The 18,610-nt window shown below is 39.4% G+C and overlaps 1 protein-coding gene and 1 long non-coding RNA gene across 3 annotated transcripts in view; one reads left to right on the plus strand and one right to left on the minus strand.

The window, feature by feature from the left end:
- The window catches only part of LOC121696279, a 35,790-nt gene that overhangs the window by 1,248 nt on the left and 15,932 nt on the right, over window positions 1-18,610 (minus strand). The window contains exon 2 of the long non-coding RNA XR_006026275.1: window positions 16,595-16,696. This is a non-coding gene — a long non-coding RNA (uncharacterized LOC121696279). The remainder of the gene's footprint in view (window positions 1-16,594; window positions 16,697-18,610) is intronic.
- Window positions 1,401-16,763, plus strand: LOC121696276. 2 transcript variants are annotated; one of them, XM_042077667.1, is made up of 7 exons: window positions 1,401-1,499; window positions 11,053-11,191; window positions 11,427-11,463; window positions 11,567-11,892; window positions 12,071-16,181; window positions 16,381-16,459; window positions 16,571-16,763. In XM_042077667.1, exons 2-7 carry the CDS (start codon window positions 11,109-11,111, stop codon window positions 16,735-16,737), a joined length of 4,803 nt encoding a protein of 1,600 aa, XP_041933601.1. In that variant the 5' UTR covers window positions 1,401-1,499; window positions 11,053-11,108; the 3' UTR covers window positions 16,738-16,763. The 2 variants fall into 2 exon arrangements, with proteins under 2 accessions (XP_041933601.1, XP_041933602.1); XM_042077668.1 differs by lacking the exon at window positions 1,401-1,499 and adding an exon at window positions 10,308-10,436.

Consider the following 18,610-nt stretch of genomic DNA (forward strand, 5'->3'; position numbering starts at 1 on the left):
TAGTTTTTCATCAAAATAGACCTATAGTAAACACCTTTTGTACTGTTTTCTTCACCAAATAGGCAATACAGTACTTACAATACAGTACTCTAAATGTGCATTAGATCCATACTTGCAAATAGCAACACAGAACAGACATGGCATCTCTCATGGCATAATAAATGATTGCTGATTGAAGAATTGTGCAAAGGAGTTTCACACAGGTGTATCATAGATTCAGACTTATGCAAGGAATCTATACCACCTGTGAAAAGATGTTTTCCTTTTGTTTAGCACGGGGAAACCAATAGTTTGGGGACTTTAGAGAGACCAAATTTCCCTCACGGGATCAAAAGAGTCCAGTGTATAATGATTGATTAAAGAGTGTTTTTGAATTGGCAACAAGTTGTAGTGTTTGAAGGCAAGATTTGCATTTTGCTGCATGTTTTAAGTGTTTTGAGAGAGTAACAGCCTTTTGCAAGCAAAATGTGTCATTTTGTCCAGAGTGCTTTTGTTCAGACACGGGTGTTAACTGTTTTGAGAATGTGATGTCAGTGGACACAGGTATCAAAACGATCAAGAAAAACTGTAACTGTTTAGGGTAAGGGTGTGAGAACTGTGTTCTCTTTTATATCTGTTAAAAGACAAATTCAACAATGTATTGACATATTACAATCAGATTAAATTATTGCAATTACTTATAATGATAAAGACATTCATACTACTGTTGTCCTTAAAGCCAGAATTTATTTTCTCAGACTACAGGTACTATTGATATTTAGAATGTCAAACATTTAGCTTTTGCATCCAAGGCTGTATTGTGAGTGAGTGTATGTGGGGGGGACACTTAGTTATGTTTGACACTCAGAACACTCACGTCAACCACCCTATTTCCAATTATTCACAATGAGGGCAGCAATCATTAGCCTGGCCTCCGCCTGCGTACTTCCGCTTAATTTCTTTTCTCTACAGTACACTGTCTGGAATAGCTCTCATTCAATTTGTTTACTTCGGCAACTTGTCTCCGAACCAACCAGCGAACAGAGGGCATTCCTGAGAGCGATTACGTTAAAGTTGCAAGCCTATCGTTATCATTGTGTCCCCCGTGGTTAACATACGTCATTACAAAACGTTAGTGATTGAACTCCAATGATTTCAAACTTCAGACAAGCATCCACCAACCAGGAAATAAACGTTTGCCAATGGATCTAGGCCAGACTCTCTGCGAAGTCATCTCCAAAAGTGCGAGTTGAACTATTGTATATTTCAGGTGTTAAATCAATGTTAAATTCCATCCTCTGTGAACTAGACAGCTTTCCTTTACACACCCTGTTTAATGACATCATGTAACTACTGTATGCTGCTGATGTCACAAAGCCACAAATGTGACATCATAGGCCTAGTGCCTTATAAGAAGTACATTTCAGTTCAGTTTCAGTTCATTAGGCTACAATTGCAAGCAACCAGCACTGATAAGTCTACAGCCTATGATGAAATGGGATGATATTTCAAACCAAAAGGTATGTGAAACAATTTTCAGCAGCTAGCTTTTTAATTAAATGCAATTAATGTCCTGGGGGCATATCTACGGGGAGGCTGTGGGAGGCAGTGCCACTGAAAGGTAATAATTTGTATAGTCTGCACACAGCTTTCCACCGTTGCTCGTGGTGAAATATCTCACTCGCATGGTGAATTGCATCCACATACTCTTTTCCTATGCACTTTTCCACTAGCCTAAAACCCTGAGAATGAATCCTGATTACTCTAACGTTCTTAAAGTGAGAGGCACTCAATTTGACCTACACACTATACCCTACAACATCGTTTCACAACCTTTGGGTCGGGACCTCGTGGGGTCACCTGAAATTCAAATGGGATCCGCTGAGTTATTCGGTATCTTACAATTGACCAGTACATTACATAAACATACGTATACATGAAATAAAAAGAATTATGAAAAACCCCACGATATCCAAGTTAAGTAACTAATCGGATCCTTCATTACAATCTAGCTATGTAAAAATGAACGTAGGCATCCCGCATGAGATCATCATGGGTAATAATGCTTGATCAACGTTCCAAACAAAGTAGCAAAACAACCAGGCGAGTTAGTCATACAAACAAATTAGTTTGCTAGGACATTAGGGCAAAATACCGCTCTCAACTGAATGTTAACTGACCAGTACATTACATAAACATATACATTAAATTAAAAGAAATATGAAAAACTAATCGGATCCTTCGTTACAATCTAGCTATGTAAAAAAAGAAATCATTTTATTTTTGAGATCATCATGGGTAATATGCTTGATCAACATCCCAAATAAAGTAGCAAAACAACCAGGCGCGAGTTAGTCAAACAAACAAACAAATTAGTTTACTAGGACATTGAAAACACCTGGTCTCCCTCTCTATCATTTTCAAATTCAACAAAACCATAACCCCAAGCCCCCCCCCCCCCTTTCCTTGCCCCCTTCTCTGTCTTTATCTACCTGTTTATTTGCTTGATTGAATTGATTGGTTGATTAATTAATCAATTGATTAATTAAACTAAATTTATTTATTTTATTTAACCTTATTTCCTCCTTTCCCCCCTACATTCACCACTTTACATATAGACACACTAGCAACACCCAAACATAGCATGTTACCAAAGCCCTTTACCATGACCCGATCATGACCACTCACAGACCTTTCTATTCAATTACAAAGAACTGAGTCCCATCCTGTCAGCTCTGTCATCGTCCTGTCCCACTGTCTGTATGCGTGTATGTCTGTCTGTCTGTTTGTCTGTCTATCTGTCTGTCTATCTGTCTCACTTGTCTACGTTACCTTATTGCGTTTCATGTGTTTTATGTTTCAATTCACATGGTGCTATATGATACGATTCCAGGGTCACATAAATGGTTGAGGTAGAACAATTGTATTTGAATTGTAAAAGTTGTCCTCCGAAGAGGGGGGGTGGTGGTGGGCCAAAAAAGATTTTAGGCCTTAAAAAAAAAAAAAAGTTTACTAGGACATTTGGGCAAAATACCGCTCTCAACTGAATGTTACCGCAGAGAGGAGATGCGCTCTCTCATAAATGAATGAATGATTGGGGTCGCCAATGTTTAAGGTTGGGAACCCCTGCCCTACAATGTAATGACATTAAAGGTAAATGTAAGTCAATATGAAAATCATGTAAAATGTAAGTCAAAATAAAAATCAAGAAAATCCCACAAACAAAACAGCCTGGAACGCTATGTAGTTTCTCAGGGAATACTGAAGGGAGGAGTGAGCTACCTCTCTGGTGTGTTTTGTTAGGGACTCACCATTCGCAGTGCTCAGTCCGAGGGGCCGGATAATTAGTTGTCTTTCAAATTCCCTACGTGACGAATTCCTGCTCAATCACTGACTGCATAGCAGACATAGAATGGAAAACCAATTTTTACCGCTTTGTAGTGGGGCTGTTAAGCTCAACGATCTTGCTTTTTATGAAAGAAGCATGAAACTTTCAGAGTTTGTTCTTGATGACCTAAGCTTTCATTTAAGATCTGGAGGCATTCTCAGTTTGAGTTATTGCTGAATAAGGAGAGTTCGATTCATGGCCGTAACTGGAAACACGTCTTCAGACTTTAAAATTAGGCCTACCACCAAAAATTGGTTGAATCTGAACAAAGACAGACTGTAATGCTATAGCATAGCCTACAGATTGACACAAACCATCCCTCTGATCACCGACCCCTCCACAAGTTAGGCTATTTAGGGCCTACCACTTCGAGTTAGAGAGATCAGGAGGAGAAATTGTAAACGGTCTCTGGCTGCAAGACAGGGTCAAATACTCCATTCTGTCATCTTTTAGTGATGGGACTCGATTCGAACGTCACCGAAGGGTTTTGCTGGATTCGAAAGTTTGCTGCTGCGCTGATAAGGAGCAACACTGCTGTATTCTCTGTAGCCTACTGCTGTAATTTAACAAACCTGTGTTACGTGTCTTAGTTACTCAGCAATCATTGTTGCTAAAGAACTTTTTAAAGTTTTGAAGTCAAATTTCAAATATTTTTTGTTATTGCATAAGCCTAATAAAAATTCCTTGTATAGTGACTCACGGGGATTGAACCCACGTCGACAGATTTATCATCCTCATCACTACCTCTACTCTATCGTAGACAAACGGCAAGAATGGATGTTCATGAACTACTTATTTCTAACAACGGCCTGTTTAGTTCTAAAACACACTATCTAAATAATGCCTCTTGGTTATGAGTAGGCTATGACAGTTTATTGGATAAGGCCTACACTTTATTTATTTAAAGTAAATTGATATTGCCACATAGCAGACGGCTGCATTTCTTGCTGCAGTTTGTTAAAACCAACTGAACACACGTACATTCAAACGCTGAACACACTCCCAGAGGAAACTTTTGCTTCTCATTTGTATCCCTTCTGTTGCTAAGGAGGCAAAATGGTGATTCTCTTTTAAGGATCATTTAAGTATTACTTGTGTCACAATTATTTCTCCTAATTTTGCCTTAGGAGAAATAAAACAAGCAAAAGATGAGACACATAGCAATAAGACAAGTAGGAGTCACATAAGAGATATTAGTTTGAGAATCAGGAGAAATACAGGAGATCTCTTATATGTTTGAGTGTAGTCTCACTTACAACTTGTTTCTCCTTAGGAGAAATAATAGAGCAGATGGAGTTACATAAGAGATATTAGTTTGAGAAGCAGGAGAAATACGGGAGATCTCTTATATGTTTGAGTGTAGTCTCATTTACAACTTGTTTCTCCTTAGGAGAAATAATAGAGCAAATGAGGAGACATTGCAATGAGAAACTGTTGAGAAGTAGGAGTTACAATTGAGATATCAGTTTGAGGGTCAAAAAATAGGGCACTCCATAGCATTTCAAACTTTTATTTTATAAAACAAAGCAAAACAGTTGTACTTTAAAAATGGACTTTAAGCAATGGGAGCTTGCACAGTTGCAATTTAAAATGGACTTCAAGCAATGGAAGCATGTTAATGCCTTGATATGTTCTTTTTATAATGTGTATTCTTATTTTTTATTTTTTTGTGTGTGTGAGTGTGTATGTGAGTATTATTTTTAAAAGCTGCACAAGCAAATTGCATTGTACGGACCAACTGCACAATGACAATTTAAGTCTATCTATAAATCATACAACATGGAGAAATGAACTAATAAACAATAACATAAACAAACTGAACTTGTGCCAAAGCGTGCCATACTGTGTACAATGGTGGATGAAAGCGTGGGCTGGTCAATCTGCGTCTTTTATCCTGGTGGTGGAACCAACCAAAGGGAGGAGGGAGAGAAGAGCAGAAAATAGAACATTGTTAGTTTGTGAGCCACTCAAAAATACAAAGTAAGACATTTGTTTGACTGTCTGCTTTCATAACTGTGGGAATTTTGATACAGCACAAAGATCAGACACACCTTATTAATCACTTAAAACACAGAATGGGGGATGTGATAGCTACCACTCACATTTGCTATATGTTGCCAAATTGAAAAACAGATTGTATTGATATATTTGTCAAGCTTAAACAAGTTTGTTGAATTCCCTCACCTCATCTAGTGAGTAAACTGTATTGTCAGGCTAGGATTAACCCCTATCCAGCTTACCACTAGGCAAAACCTTGTTTTGGTTGGACTAAGCCTATTCAGTGTAAAAAAAAATGGGCATCTGAAAATAGTTTAGTTCAGAGTCCTGATGTCAAAAAAGTAATTTGGGCAATTTTTTTTGTCATCTGGGAGCTGGCTCCATAGTCAGAACGCATAACAACTAAATGCAGCGTTGCCTTGTTTAGTTCTGATAGTGGGTTTCAACAGGAACATTTCTCCTGTGATCAGTGAGGTTTAAGTGATGAGTATTGCTGGAACATGTCACTCAGTCTCATTGAAGGGTATTGTGTTAGGTATTGTGACAACTGCTAATAGCTATTGCGACACTTTTGTAGTATCGGTGCACCATGCAACACTAAATTAGACGATCTCTGACGTTAATCAACCCCCTGTTGAATTTTCACATTGTTGTTGTTTTTTCCTAGCCTAGAAATCTAGACACACCCTAGCAGCGGCAAATTAATTTGCTCAGCCTGTACGTCTAGTATCAAACCATAGGGATTTCTATTGGCTGACGCCGTGGACGTCATCCAATCACAGCGCTCTATTTTGTTAGAGAGTCTTAAGGCGGGCTTAACAGGATGGCGACAGTCCTGCGACAGTGAACAACAAGGAAGGTGGCTATGGCAAACGAAGAGCGGTTGTTTGAATCGGCGTTGGCGTCAACTTTGGAGGAGTTGGACTTGTGCTTTTCACAATGCACTTAAGTCATTCCTTTCGAAGAAGGATGTATTTGCCGTTTTGCCGACCGGATACGGATATGGTCGTAGCGCTGGCCTATTGCATGCCTAGGCAGTTTGAAAGACAATTCTCTGCCCGCCCCTTGGATTAAGCGAGGTGAATGGCTCGATTCCAGACTATACATTTCAATGATATAGGATGGCACGCCAGGCTAGTTTTTTCCCCCATTTCACCTTGCTTGCAGGCTAGTATAATTAAAATTGAAGACCTTCGTTTAAAAAATTAAGACTTTGGCAACGGAATTTAAGACTTTTTCAGACCTTAATTAAGGAACATGACATTTAAGACCGTTTAAAGACTTTTAAGACCCCGCGGCTACCCTGCATTATGTCAGGAATACCAAAAGTACTTCTATACGGCTCTGGGCTATACTTCCCTGTCCATAACTCAGAATTGGCTGTGCCACATTTTCTTTTTCCTATGAACAGCACACAGTGATTTCCAACAAGAGCTATGGATCAATTCATACCGGATTTGTCCTTTAAGTGATTTGTAAACAAGGAGTGCTTTAGGGTCAATCCGGTAAATCAAAGACAATGACTCAATATTACATCTAAATTAGCCCAAAACATTTAGCTCTGATCACTCAAGAGACACTGACAATTGTCAAGAACAAAAACAAAATACAGTATACACCAGGGGTATTCAATTAATCTTCAGCGAGGTCGTTACGGAAAATTTCCTCAAGCAAAGGTCCGGAGCATCATAATGTTTAGGCTATGTATATGTATGTATGTATAATATATACACAGGGGCGGAGCCAGAGGGGTGGAGGGATATGAGTGGGGGAAATGTCTTGGATGAGTATATTTTGTATATCTTCATTTACAGTAATATAATAAAATTGATTATATTTTAATGTCCCCATGATGGAATTTGTTTTAGAACAGCATAGCCCAATGACAGACAACTTAGATAATTAACTTTAATATGTTTGTATTAAATTGTATTCAAATACAAAGACCTGCAAGAAGTTGCACCATGTGCAACGTGCACAATGTTTGCACACATCCACAATACACTCCTTCATACCAACCTCAAGTTTCTTGAGAACTTTAAAGTTCTCAAGAAACTGATGATTAATCATCTAATCGGAAGACATGGAACCGGTTATGGTTGCCCTGCTACAAATTACCCCACGTGAAAATGTAATTAATAATTTGCCCAGACTTGTTGTGATCATAATATTGAGATTCAGGAAGATGAAATTACATGATACAAATACAAAGACATTTTATGTGAAAGTAAGGTATTCGTGCGTTTTTGTCCTTCAATTTATGAGTATGGTGTTTGCATCTGGTTTCCCTAATGTATTTGTGCTAATTTCACATCTTGAGCCTGTTTCTGTTTATCTGGATGTTTTGCCTCATGCCACCCTTGAATCAGTGCCTCACTAGTGCCACCCTTGTTAAAAATGTCTAGAATCGCCACTGTGTATATATAATATTAGGATGGATGGATGGAGCCTAGTTGTAGATAGATAGATAGATAGATAGATAGATAGATACTTTATTGATCCCCAAGGGGAAATTCAAGAAGATTGTAGGCCTAGGCCTAATGTTTAATGCGAAATAAAATAAGTAGCCTAAAAGGCAACATTCGAAATGAGGAGAAATAAGGCAAGATAAGAGTGATTGGGGAGAAAAACTGAGTAGCCTTGGCTATTTTAAAGATCTTAACGTGAACTTAAAATAAAATTTGAGCTGAGACAAGGCTGGTTCCTTGAACCCATTAATCAGCAAGTTTAATTTAATTTTTTTAGTTTTTTTTATGTTGACCCGAAATCCTGGAAACCCAGGAACATCACTCTGTTGGGCAGTGAATGCATGTCGGCTTAGCTAGATTGTGGTGGATCAATCATATTGCCTTCTTAAATCGTAAAATATTCTGTGGTCTCAGTTCACTATTGAATGGGCCTAGCCTACCCTATGCTTGCTCAATATGCTTTGTCTAGTAGAGGTGCTTCAAATTGGCGCTTTGAAAAATCGCCTGTCTCAGAATAGAAGAGGTCCAGACCAGGGCAATTCTGCGCAAAACTGTCACATCCATATTTAGCCTAGTTGGCGTTACAGACGTAACAGTTTTGCGTGGTATTGCCCCCGTATCGTTATATAAAGCTCTATTCTCGCTGTCTAGCTTACTCCTCTTTGAGCAATCGATGATTTGAAAATAACTTACTTATCGTTAACTTAGATATCCATCTGATTGTTTCTCCTCTCCTCGCTCGTTTCAGGCTATCAGTCTCTTCCCCATAGTAGGCTACTTTACTCACTGACTCGACTTTATCAGAATTCACAGATTTCACTGGCTGAGTAGCAGCAAGCGAAATTATGGTTCCTGACGCTCCTGAAGTAAATGCTGTTATCCTAAACAACGAAACATTTAGCGCAGCTTTGAAATCTTACGTGAAAATCTAAATTAGGCTATATGGTCTGGGATCACGTCACGGTCCGGACTCGGATCGCGGTCCGCCATTTGGTGATCGCTGGTATACACCATACAACAAATATTGTTGGTGAATTAATCATTTTGGCCATGTCATTTTTTTTACTTTTGATGTATCTTCAGCCCATCTGTAAAATATCTTCATAAAACCTAGTGGAAATTTCGCCTCTATCATTTCTATGACAATGTGATTTTGTAGCTTTCGTAGCTACACAGTTTGATGTTAACTGTATAAAGGTTGAATAATTTTAGTGCAATAGAGGCCTACCCTTTATAAAAAGCCCACCAATAATGCTCACCACAATTGGAAATAATTTAAAATAAGAGAAAATTACCCAAGCTTCATGGATGTTTTGGAACCTCCAGCCCTCGTAACAAAAGCCTTCTTGACCTTTGCGGATTCCACAGCTGTCCATCCGCAGAGCGTTCCACAGTGCATAACGTAGGCTGCAAATAAAAAGCAAAATCATTATCAGTGTGGTAATAATAGCTCTGAAACTGACAGTTCCAGTCATTGATTTTGATTAGCTGAAACGTGTTCCTTTCTGTTGTAATTCCCAAGTTACACAAAGTTACACAAGGTTACACATCCTTGTGTAGGCTACACATCCCTACGCAAAGAACGCTGTGGCCAATGCTCCACTTACCATTGTGTGACAGTCTACATGAACTATTTATTGGTGTATGGGTGTCTTTATAAAACCATCAACTGCATAAGTTAAGACAACCAGAGGAATACAATAAATCATCTGTTGGAAATTGATCTTAATGCCTCAATTAAAAAATGAGGAAAAAATCCAACCTTTAAACACACCAATATTCTTTGTGAATGAACCAGGTATCGTAAATTAATAAATGTTATTCCTTAAAATACAGGGGGGCATAAGTAAGGAACCCCCTATGTTAAAATCCCATAGAGGCAGGCAGATTTTTATTTTTAAAGGCCAGTTATTGAATGGACTCAGGATATGCATCCTGATAAAGTTCCCTTGGCTTTTGTAATTAAAAGATAGATAGATAGCCCATCACATAGGACATCATGGTTTTATTTCAGTTAGGCTAATAGCTGGTTTGATTTGCATGCTACAGATTCTATTAATTGCAAAAGAAATGTTGACTGGCAAGTTATTCATGACTGCAGATGCTGACTTGCCTATTTCTCGATCCCTCGACCGCAGCAACGCTACTTCCTAGTTTACCTGGGTTACAAGAATGCCCTTTCACTCCTGTTACAATATGCTGTAATTTATAGCAGGTTAAACAAAAGTGAGAACATATTGTGGGGCAAAATATACTTACCATTTTGGTACGCTGTTTGTTCAGCAATTTGATCTGATGGTCTAGCGTAGTCTTCCAATTTTTTAAGAAAGCCACCGCTATGGCGATTTCAATGGTTAGATTGATTTGTTTAGATCCAGTGAAATTGCTGCCTTGGCAACGCTACGTCATGGCTTCGGGACTCTATGACATCATGCACGTAAGCTGTATGTTGATGTCACTAAGCCACAAATATGTCATCATACAATGCCTTATAGAAGAAGTCCATTTCAGTTCAGCTTCAGTTCATTAGTCCACAATGCAAGCAACCAGAGCTGATTAACCCACAGCCTATGATAAAATGGGATGATATTTCAAACGACAAGGTATGTAGAACAACTTACGGCAACTAGCTTTTTAATTAAATGCAATTGATACTAGGCTATTTAGTAACCAAACCAAAATCCATATCAGTTCAGTTAATTTAAAGGAGAATTCCGGTGTGATATTGACCTAAAGTGTATTGAAACATGATACCGAGTGTGAACGTATGTCTCATAGCCCATCTCGACTTGTCCCCTGCACTCCAAAATCTGGCGCTAGTTAGCCGATGCTACCAACAACTTTTTCAGTAGTGGTGCTTCGGCATCGGGCTAGCCATGCAAATCAATCACTGTTTTACACCCATTTACGAGGCTCAATGTATCTCCACACTTCATTGGTAGACTTCCTAGGGCCCTGACATTTAAAACGAGACATTGAGAACTTTGAAAAAGCACTGGTAGTTTACTTACAAGACGATTTATACAGACAGTATCTTCACGAAGTTTAGCGTTTGCAGCCATCTTGAATTTAGTCACGATAAGTCGAGCAACGAGTAAGAATGAACAGGTATGATAAGGGATCAGATTCCAAAAATAATTCAGTGGAAATGCATGGATTCCAGTTTCTTCCAGTAGCAGTGGCTAACAACATTTGTTAATCTTTTGTCATGTTATTCAGCTTCTCCATCTGCAGTTCAGCCAGGCTCCACAGAGCCCATATCAGCAGAGGCTCACATGGGAGTCCATCAGCTGTCCACTTCCAGGATCCAGATGGAGATGTTGCCATTGCGTGACTACATTATGGATCTCAGTAAAGAGTAAGTAGCTCTCTTGTGTCCACAATGAATTTCCCTTTGGCATATACTGTACCATTTTAGATAGCCATGTCAGTAGAGTATCATTATTTAATTTATTTCACAAATGTGCTTTTATCTAAGTGACTCACAGTGTAGTACATATATAGATTTTATATCAGTCCCAGGATCTTGCTCTAACAGGTGCTTTAAAGCCACAGTAACTGTTAGTAATCAATTTCAATGTTTTGTTCTGAAGGGAATGGGATTCATTTTCTGATGCTATGATCAACCCTGTAAGTACAATTGGTCTTAATTGCTGAGTGATTTTTTCCTGATCAGAAATGTTGTGTTGCAGTGTTGAGACAAAATCAAATGGTTTCTCCCCATTCAAAACAGGTGACAAAGGCACATTTTCTTGAAGTGTGCTTGATCGTAGCTAAACATGTTACTTTGAGTGCACTTAAAGTCATCATGCCAAGCCTTGCCAGAAGGCTAGGAGAGGACCCAGAGTTTTTGATGGCACCAGATGAGAGCCATGGCTATGTAAACGTCATCGGCACTAGGCCAAAAAACCCATCAATAATCTACATTGAAGATGATCTGGATGTCATCAAACTTAAAAAGGGGGTCCTTACCAAGGTCATCTCTAAAGCAGGTAGCAGGTCATCTCTAAGATCCTGTGATGAGCCACTCATGAGCTCACGCAGTTCTTCTGGAAAGAGGTATGTTGTGCCAATGCCAATGGCCTGGCAGATTGACAGAGGTGATGGCTGTACGTTTGTGAATGTAATGTATGTGCTTGCTTGTGCATCTGGACTGTGTAATGGGATATGTAAATAAAACCTTTGAGCTTGTAGAGAATGTTATGGGCTAACTCCCAACTATTGTAATTTTCTGAAGGTCCAGCACCTCCCTGCAAACTACTTCATTACCCCAGCATGGAATCACAAAGGACCATATCCTGCGCAATGTCCAGAGGAGTCTTACCAAATTGACTGAAGCTGGTTTAACTCCAGATTCTGAAGAATGGATTGACGCCATTGTGACAGAAGTCACACAAGCTATAGACTCAACCTTTAACGAGACCAGCCCAGACTTGCAAAGCTCATCAAGATTTGCACTTTCACTTCAAAAGATCAAGAGTATTGAACTAATGAAAAATATTTCTTTGAAGTTGAAAACATATATGGCTCAACAACACAAGCCCTCAAAAAAACAGACTTCTTCCCTTGTCGAAGACATTGAAAACAATTCCATTTTGGTTTCAACTACTGCAGAGGCAATGACTACCATCATACAGGAAATGGAAACATGTTTGGATGGAAATGACAAAACCCATCCTACTAAAAAACTACTTGCAACTATGAAGAGGGCTGTTAAAATGCTGGCTTGCCAAAGTGTTTCTTCTAAGGATATCCTTGCTCTTGGTACTCTTGGTACCAATGACCTTGGTGAGCTCAACGTTTCTGAGAAAGAAAAGCTTGGCCAGAATTCAGGTCAAGGTTCAAGCATTGCATTGGACAGGCTCTCAAGTGACCAATTCCGCACAAAGGCAAAGAAGGCTATCAGTGATGTTCTCACTGAAAAGGTCAAAGTAGTGCATTCCACGTCTTCAGCTGGACCTTGTTTTCCATCTGGGTCTGTTCTTAAGAGTAACATCATTATGGAAGACAAGGATCTTTTCTCTAGCTGTTCTCCTCATCCAGTTCACTCTGTTGGTTCTATGATCGTCGATGCATTTGTGGAGGAGATTACATCTATAATAGAATCCACTGAATGTGCAAGAGAATCACTTACAAATGAGGAAACAGCAAGTGACACCCAATTCGGTGAGTCCTCTGTGGTACCAATTACTTTTAAAAATCAGACTGTTGAAGCGGCCAAAGGGCTTTACAACAAAGTCCAACGAAAGATCGGGGTGTTTTTCAAGAACCCACTGATTCTGTGGCACAAAAGCATGTCAATCCCTGATATCGAAAAAATAGAGGCCCTGCAGGTGACGGATGCTTTTTCTGCTCAGAACCCTCAGTACTCTGGTGTTCAACCAACCAGTACTTGCAGCGAGCAGCTTCAGCCCCATACCAGGCCATTTCTCAGAAAGACACATAGTGATGGCACACATAGTGGGTGGGTGGCTTTAGGTGAATTTAATTTGAACCAGACTCAGATTGATGAATGCACGAAAGAAGCCTTGAAAGGGATCCTTACCCCTTTCTGGTCTAAGGAGTCAGAGGAACCATCTTTATCCTTAAGCACATCGGCTGACACGTTTGTGGAAAATGTCATTTTCCAACTGGATGATCTGATCTCTTCAACCTCTTCAATGACCTTAGAGAGCAGCAGTGACCAATCCAACAAGAACTCGTTTGAGAATGTCACAAGGACCTCTGATTCAACATCCAGAAAGTCTTCTTCCCTGGCATGTCTTCAAAAAATGTCTAGCGAAAGGTTTCAAACAAATGCTCTTAGGGCTGTAAGCGAAGCCGTACTTAAAACAGTAAGAAGCCATAATGCTAGTGGCACACTGAATCAACATTATTTGCCAGAAAGGGTTCAAGTGAGCTCCTTCTTTTTCCTTCCGGTGGAAAGAGAGGCTTCTGACACTGAAGCATTTGAGCAAGACAGACCTAATGTAGATGTAGATTCTGCTGCGTCAATAATGGCAGATCAGTTCGTGACTGACCTGCAGAGTTGTGTTGAGTCTCTGCATTCTATGAAGGACAAGCCACATAAGGGGAATTTCTTCTCTACAGTTTCAAAACTGCATCAACATTTGCTGAACAAGATGGAAGAGTTTTTTGGTCAAATATCCTTTAAGGGAATCCGCTCATATGAACAACTAGTGAAGGAACCTACAGACGGGCAAAGTTCCATCAGTGAGGTTGAGCATCCCCCTTCGGAGGAGCACAACATCCACCCACTGGTCGATCCCAAGGACACCACCAAAGATATTCTGATCAAGGTTTTCACATTATATAAAGATGAGATGATGGGTGAAAATGCAGAGTGTGATATATCACCTGCTGTCTCAACTGAAGACCAAAATATAATTCTGCAACTTGAAGCTTATTTTGCTGAGTCACCTGTTCAAAAACTTGGCGATGAGGATTACACTGACGAAACAGTCCCATCACCTACAAAGCTTAGCCAGAAACTCTCAGAGGATGAGTTTCAAAGTAAAGCTGAAAAGCTTGTGAGTGATGTTTTATTGCTCGCTGTCAGGACTTTAACATACTCTCTAGATTCACAGGCAGACCCACACATTTCTTCCCTGGAGGCACAGAATGCTGCTTCTGATTTAGTCAAACAAGTGAGTGATGTGGTGCAGAAACTTTTGGAAGCCACAGCCTCAGAAACTCCAGAAAGCTCATATGATATGAAAGACTGCACTGATATGGATATACAACCTTCACATAGCATCTCTCAAACATCTGAAGATGCTATTGAGACAATTTGGTCCAACACTTGCAAAACATTCCAAAGCTTCAAGAGAAAACTGAAAAAAATATTTTCCAAGTACCGCCACACACAACCCAAATCTGAGGATGAAGACAAAGAAGCTATTAACAAGGCGTTTGGTTTTATTCTGGAGGAACTTGCACAGTCTGTTGATTTAGATGAGGACCACCAAATGATAAGAGGTATAGTCAATGCAATGATAGACAACATTGGAGAGGAGGATGTCCAGTTAATGAAAGAACCACAAAGGGCTAATTCCTCCTCATCCACTGCTTCCAAAAGCAAACTATCAACACTGAGCTCTGAGGTCTTACCTGGTGCAGTCCTCAGCCTTAGTGAGACACCTGCTGAAGCACCTCCTGTGCACCATCTTTATATTGACATGGGTGACATGGCTGAAAATGAGCCCTCTCCTATGTCTCATGAATCAATCGTCAACATTGTAAACACCATCTCTGCTGAGCTGAATGTGCAGAATGAGGATTGTTCGCTCTCACTCACTCAGGATCTTACCTCAGTGGGGGAAAGGCTGGAGAGATTGCTGTGTGATGAGAGACTGAGCTCACTCTCGCACAATCTTGCTAACCTGATTCACCATCTTTGCTTTAAGGACCAAAAAGGAATGGCTGCCACAAAGTCTGCTTCTGATTCTCTACTTTTGAGCATGGGACAGAGTGGCAAATTCCCCCCAAAAAATATTGTCAGACAGATTGTGCAGGTTTATGCTGAGGAGACAGTGAAGCATTTGTTCCTTCCTTGCTTCAACATTCCATCACCTTGGAATATGGATGTGGAAGGAGTTTTCCAACATGCTTCATCCTCTGCATCTTGCCCCAGTTTCCTACATTCCTTATCTGAAATAGTACCCCAAGGTGCCTTGAGATCTCCTTCACAAATACTGCACAGCACATTACAAGTTCTTACCACAGTCATGACGAGGGATGTCATGAACATGCTAGCCCCGACTCTGCAAACAACAGGGGATTTAAAGGGGCAAACGGACCAGCAGCCGGTACCACAGCATCTCTTTGGCAGACCTTGCTCAGGTGATCCCACGCAGATTTCAGTAAGCAAGGATATTGTAATGGGTTCCCCTTATCCTTCACTGAACCCAGTGGATTCCACCTCAGATGATTACACCAGCCTGGTTACTGTATTAATCATTCGACTACTTTCTAAGTTGAATGATCAAGAGTCACTTTCTGATGATATGTTAGACATATGTAGAGTGCTAATTAACAGGGTAATTACAGAAATTGATGCTGCATTGGGCATAGCGAAAAGTATGGCCTGTCTATATGACGTGACGTGCATTAAAAAAGTATTTAGAGCCGTTTACAATGATCTCATGCATGAGTTTGGCAGTAAAGACATTCTCCTGAATGTGATGATGTCAGAGGATCCTTGTTTTGAGAAGTCTCTGGTCACATCCCTAACACGTGAATTCATGCAAACCACTATTTCGCCAAATCTAAAGGAAGAGAAGACCAAGAAGCGGACACTTAGTTTCCTACCAAAACTATCAAAAATCAAGGCCTTTTTTCATATCAAGGTAAAATATATTTAATTGATACTATAATTACGGTTTTGTTTAGATTCGAGTTATATGTTGTAGAAAAGCATACATTTATGTAGTGCTCCTCCCATAACTCACATTGTAGATGTTTTAAGCTTCTCCAAACATAATTAGAATTTACAATTGCCCCTTTTCCATTTTTTAAGCCATTTTATTGCATATGCTAATTTATCAGAAATCAAAGTCAGGCAGTAGTAGAAAGGAGCAGTCCATCAACATGGATCAGAATCCGACATCGGCTCATGTTGATCCAGGTAAGACATTGGTCATTGTTTATAGCAACTCTGATTTTGCATACAAAATTACAAAAACTACAGGATGACTGGGAAAATGTATAAAGTGATCATAACTTTTGTGTTTTGTAGCTGTCCTATGTGCAGAGTGCTTACCTTGTGGTGCACCAGTTTCCTCCAGTGACAAGACTATCACCATCGCTTCATCAGAGAAGAACGCTCACAAGGGCTTTTTCTCCAGAATCATCTCTAGTTTATCTAGAAAATCCCCAAAGATACACCCAGAGGCACTTCATTAATATTGTAATAAACATACCTGCATTCATTTTGGACCTTTACTCTTTTAGCATTGGAAGACTTCACTTTACTGTAATCAATGTGTAAAATGTTCATCTTTCATGATATTGTAGATTTAGCCTTACAGTGCACAACAATTGCAACTAGTTTTTTGGTAAATGAGGTGTAGCTTAGGCCTACTCTACAAGACATTGGCACTGACTTCTGAACACATCGTAATACTACCACCTCGTGGAGACACATTTTTGTGCATTTCACTTATCTCGTCTCTACAAAGCAGGTCACCGTTTTGTCTCTGGATAATTCGTCATCAATTGGTGGTTCAAAGAAAACGGTTATGATTTCGTTCTTCCTGGAATTAAGTTATTACACTAAGCGTAGGCCACGTATTCGGCATTTGTAGTGTAAGCTGGGACCTACGTTATTTTGAAAGTCCAAAATGGTTCAGACTGTAAAATAATGTAGCCTAGTGTTTATTGTGATAAAATATCTCAAATCCCACTTTTTGAACAAATGTGTAAGACTTGGGCCTAGTTTGCGGGTTTGCTTTTGAAGGCAGGCTCTTTCTTTTACTGTCTGGCCTCTGTTCGGGTGATCCAAGTAGCCTACATACGTCACGAAAACCATTGTAAATCATATGAAATGTATACGACCTATTGGGCATCTCTACCAAGTAGGCGGGACAAATTATCAGAGGCCGTAACGAGTGGATGCCTCTAGGTTGATTAACATAATAAATGCTCTCTGCCACTGAAACTGGCACACCGGCTGGCACGATGTCTGAGTCGGTTTTATAAATAACATCAACCTATTTTTGAGACAGGCGTCTGTCTCCAGCGATTTTGTTGCCTGACAGCGGGGAAAGATGCCTTACCACTAAGGTTTACCTTCATTTTGTTGGTCATTGATAGGAATAGATAGCTTTGCGTTAGATAGTCCTAAGGTTTATTATGTTGGTGAATTAGGCTTAATTTAACTTAGCCTACTTTACGGAGAACCTGCATTAAAAGTAATTTATTTTAATTTATATTAATTTATTCATTCCTCCCAAGATGTAACTGTCATTGACATGTAAGACATACAGAAAGCACCTAGACAAAACAAATTTCATTGAACTAGAACTTGTAGTTTTTCATCAAAATAGACCTATAGTAAACACCTTTTGTACTGTTTTCTTCACCAAATAGGCAATACAGTACTTACAATACAGTACTCTAAATGTGCATTAGATCCATACTTGCAAATAGCAACACAGAACAGACATGGCATCTCTCATGGCATAATAAATGATTGCTGATTGAAGAATTGTGCAAAGGAGTTTCACACAGGTGTATCATAGATTCAGACTTATGCAAGGAATCTATACCACCTGTGAAAAGATGTTTTCCTTTTGTTTAGCACGGGGAAACCAATAGTTTGGGGACTTTAGAGAGACCAAATTTCCCTCACGGGATCAAAAGAGTCCAGTGTATAATGATTGATTAAAGAGTGTTTTTGAATTGGCAACAAGTTGTAGTGTTTGAAGGCAAGATTTGCATTTTGCTGCATGTTTTAAGTGTTTTGAGAGAGTAACAGCCTTTTGCAAGCAAAATGTGTCATTTTGTCCAGAGTGCTTTTGTTCAGACACGGGTGTTAACTGTTTTGAGAATGTGATGTCAGTGGACACAGGTATCAAAACGATCAAGAAAAACTGTAACTGTTTAGGGTAAGGGTGTGAGAACTGTGTTCTCTTTTATATCTGTTAAAAGACAAATTCAACAATGTATTGACATATTACAATCAGATTAAATTATTGCAATTACTTATAATGATAAAGACATTCATACTACTGTTGTCCTTAAAGCCAGAATTTATTTTCTCAGACTACAGGTACTA

Source organism: Alosa sapidissima, chromosome 21, assembly GCF_018492685.1.
Source record: "Alosa sapidissima isolate fAloSap1 chromosome 21, fAloSap1.pri, whole genome shotgun sequence".
Classification (NCBI taxonomy): Eukaryota; Metazoa; Chordata; class Actinopteri; order Clupeiformes; family Clupeidae; genus Alosa; species Alosa sapidissima.

Excerpts from the sequence above, each read along its gene's own strand:
- LOC121696276 (XM_042077667.1), top strand. The coding sequence starts at position 11,109 with ATGGGAGTCCATCAGCTGTCCACTTCCAGGATCCAGATGGAGATGTTG. Across the intron at positions 11,464-11,566 it reads CTGATGCTATGATCAACCCT|GTGACAAAGGCACATTTTCT; the intron begins GTAAGTACAATT and ends CATTCAAAACAG. Across the intron at positions 16,182-16,380 it reads AGGCCTTTTTTCATATCAAG|AAATCAAAGTCAGGCAGTAG; the intron begins GTAAAATATATT and ends CTAATTTATCAG.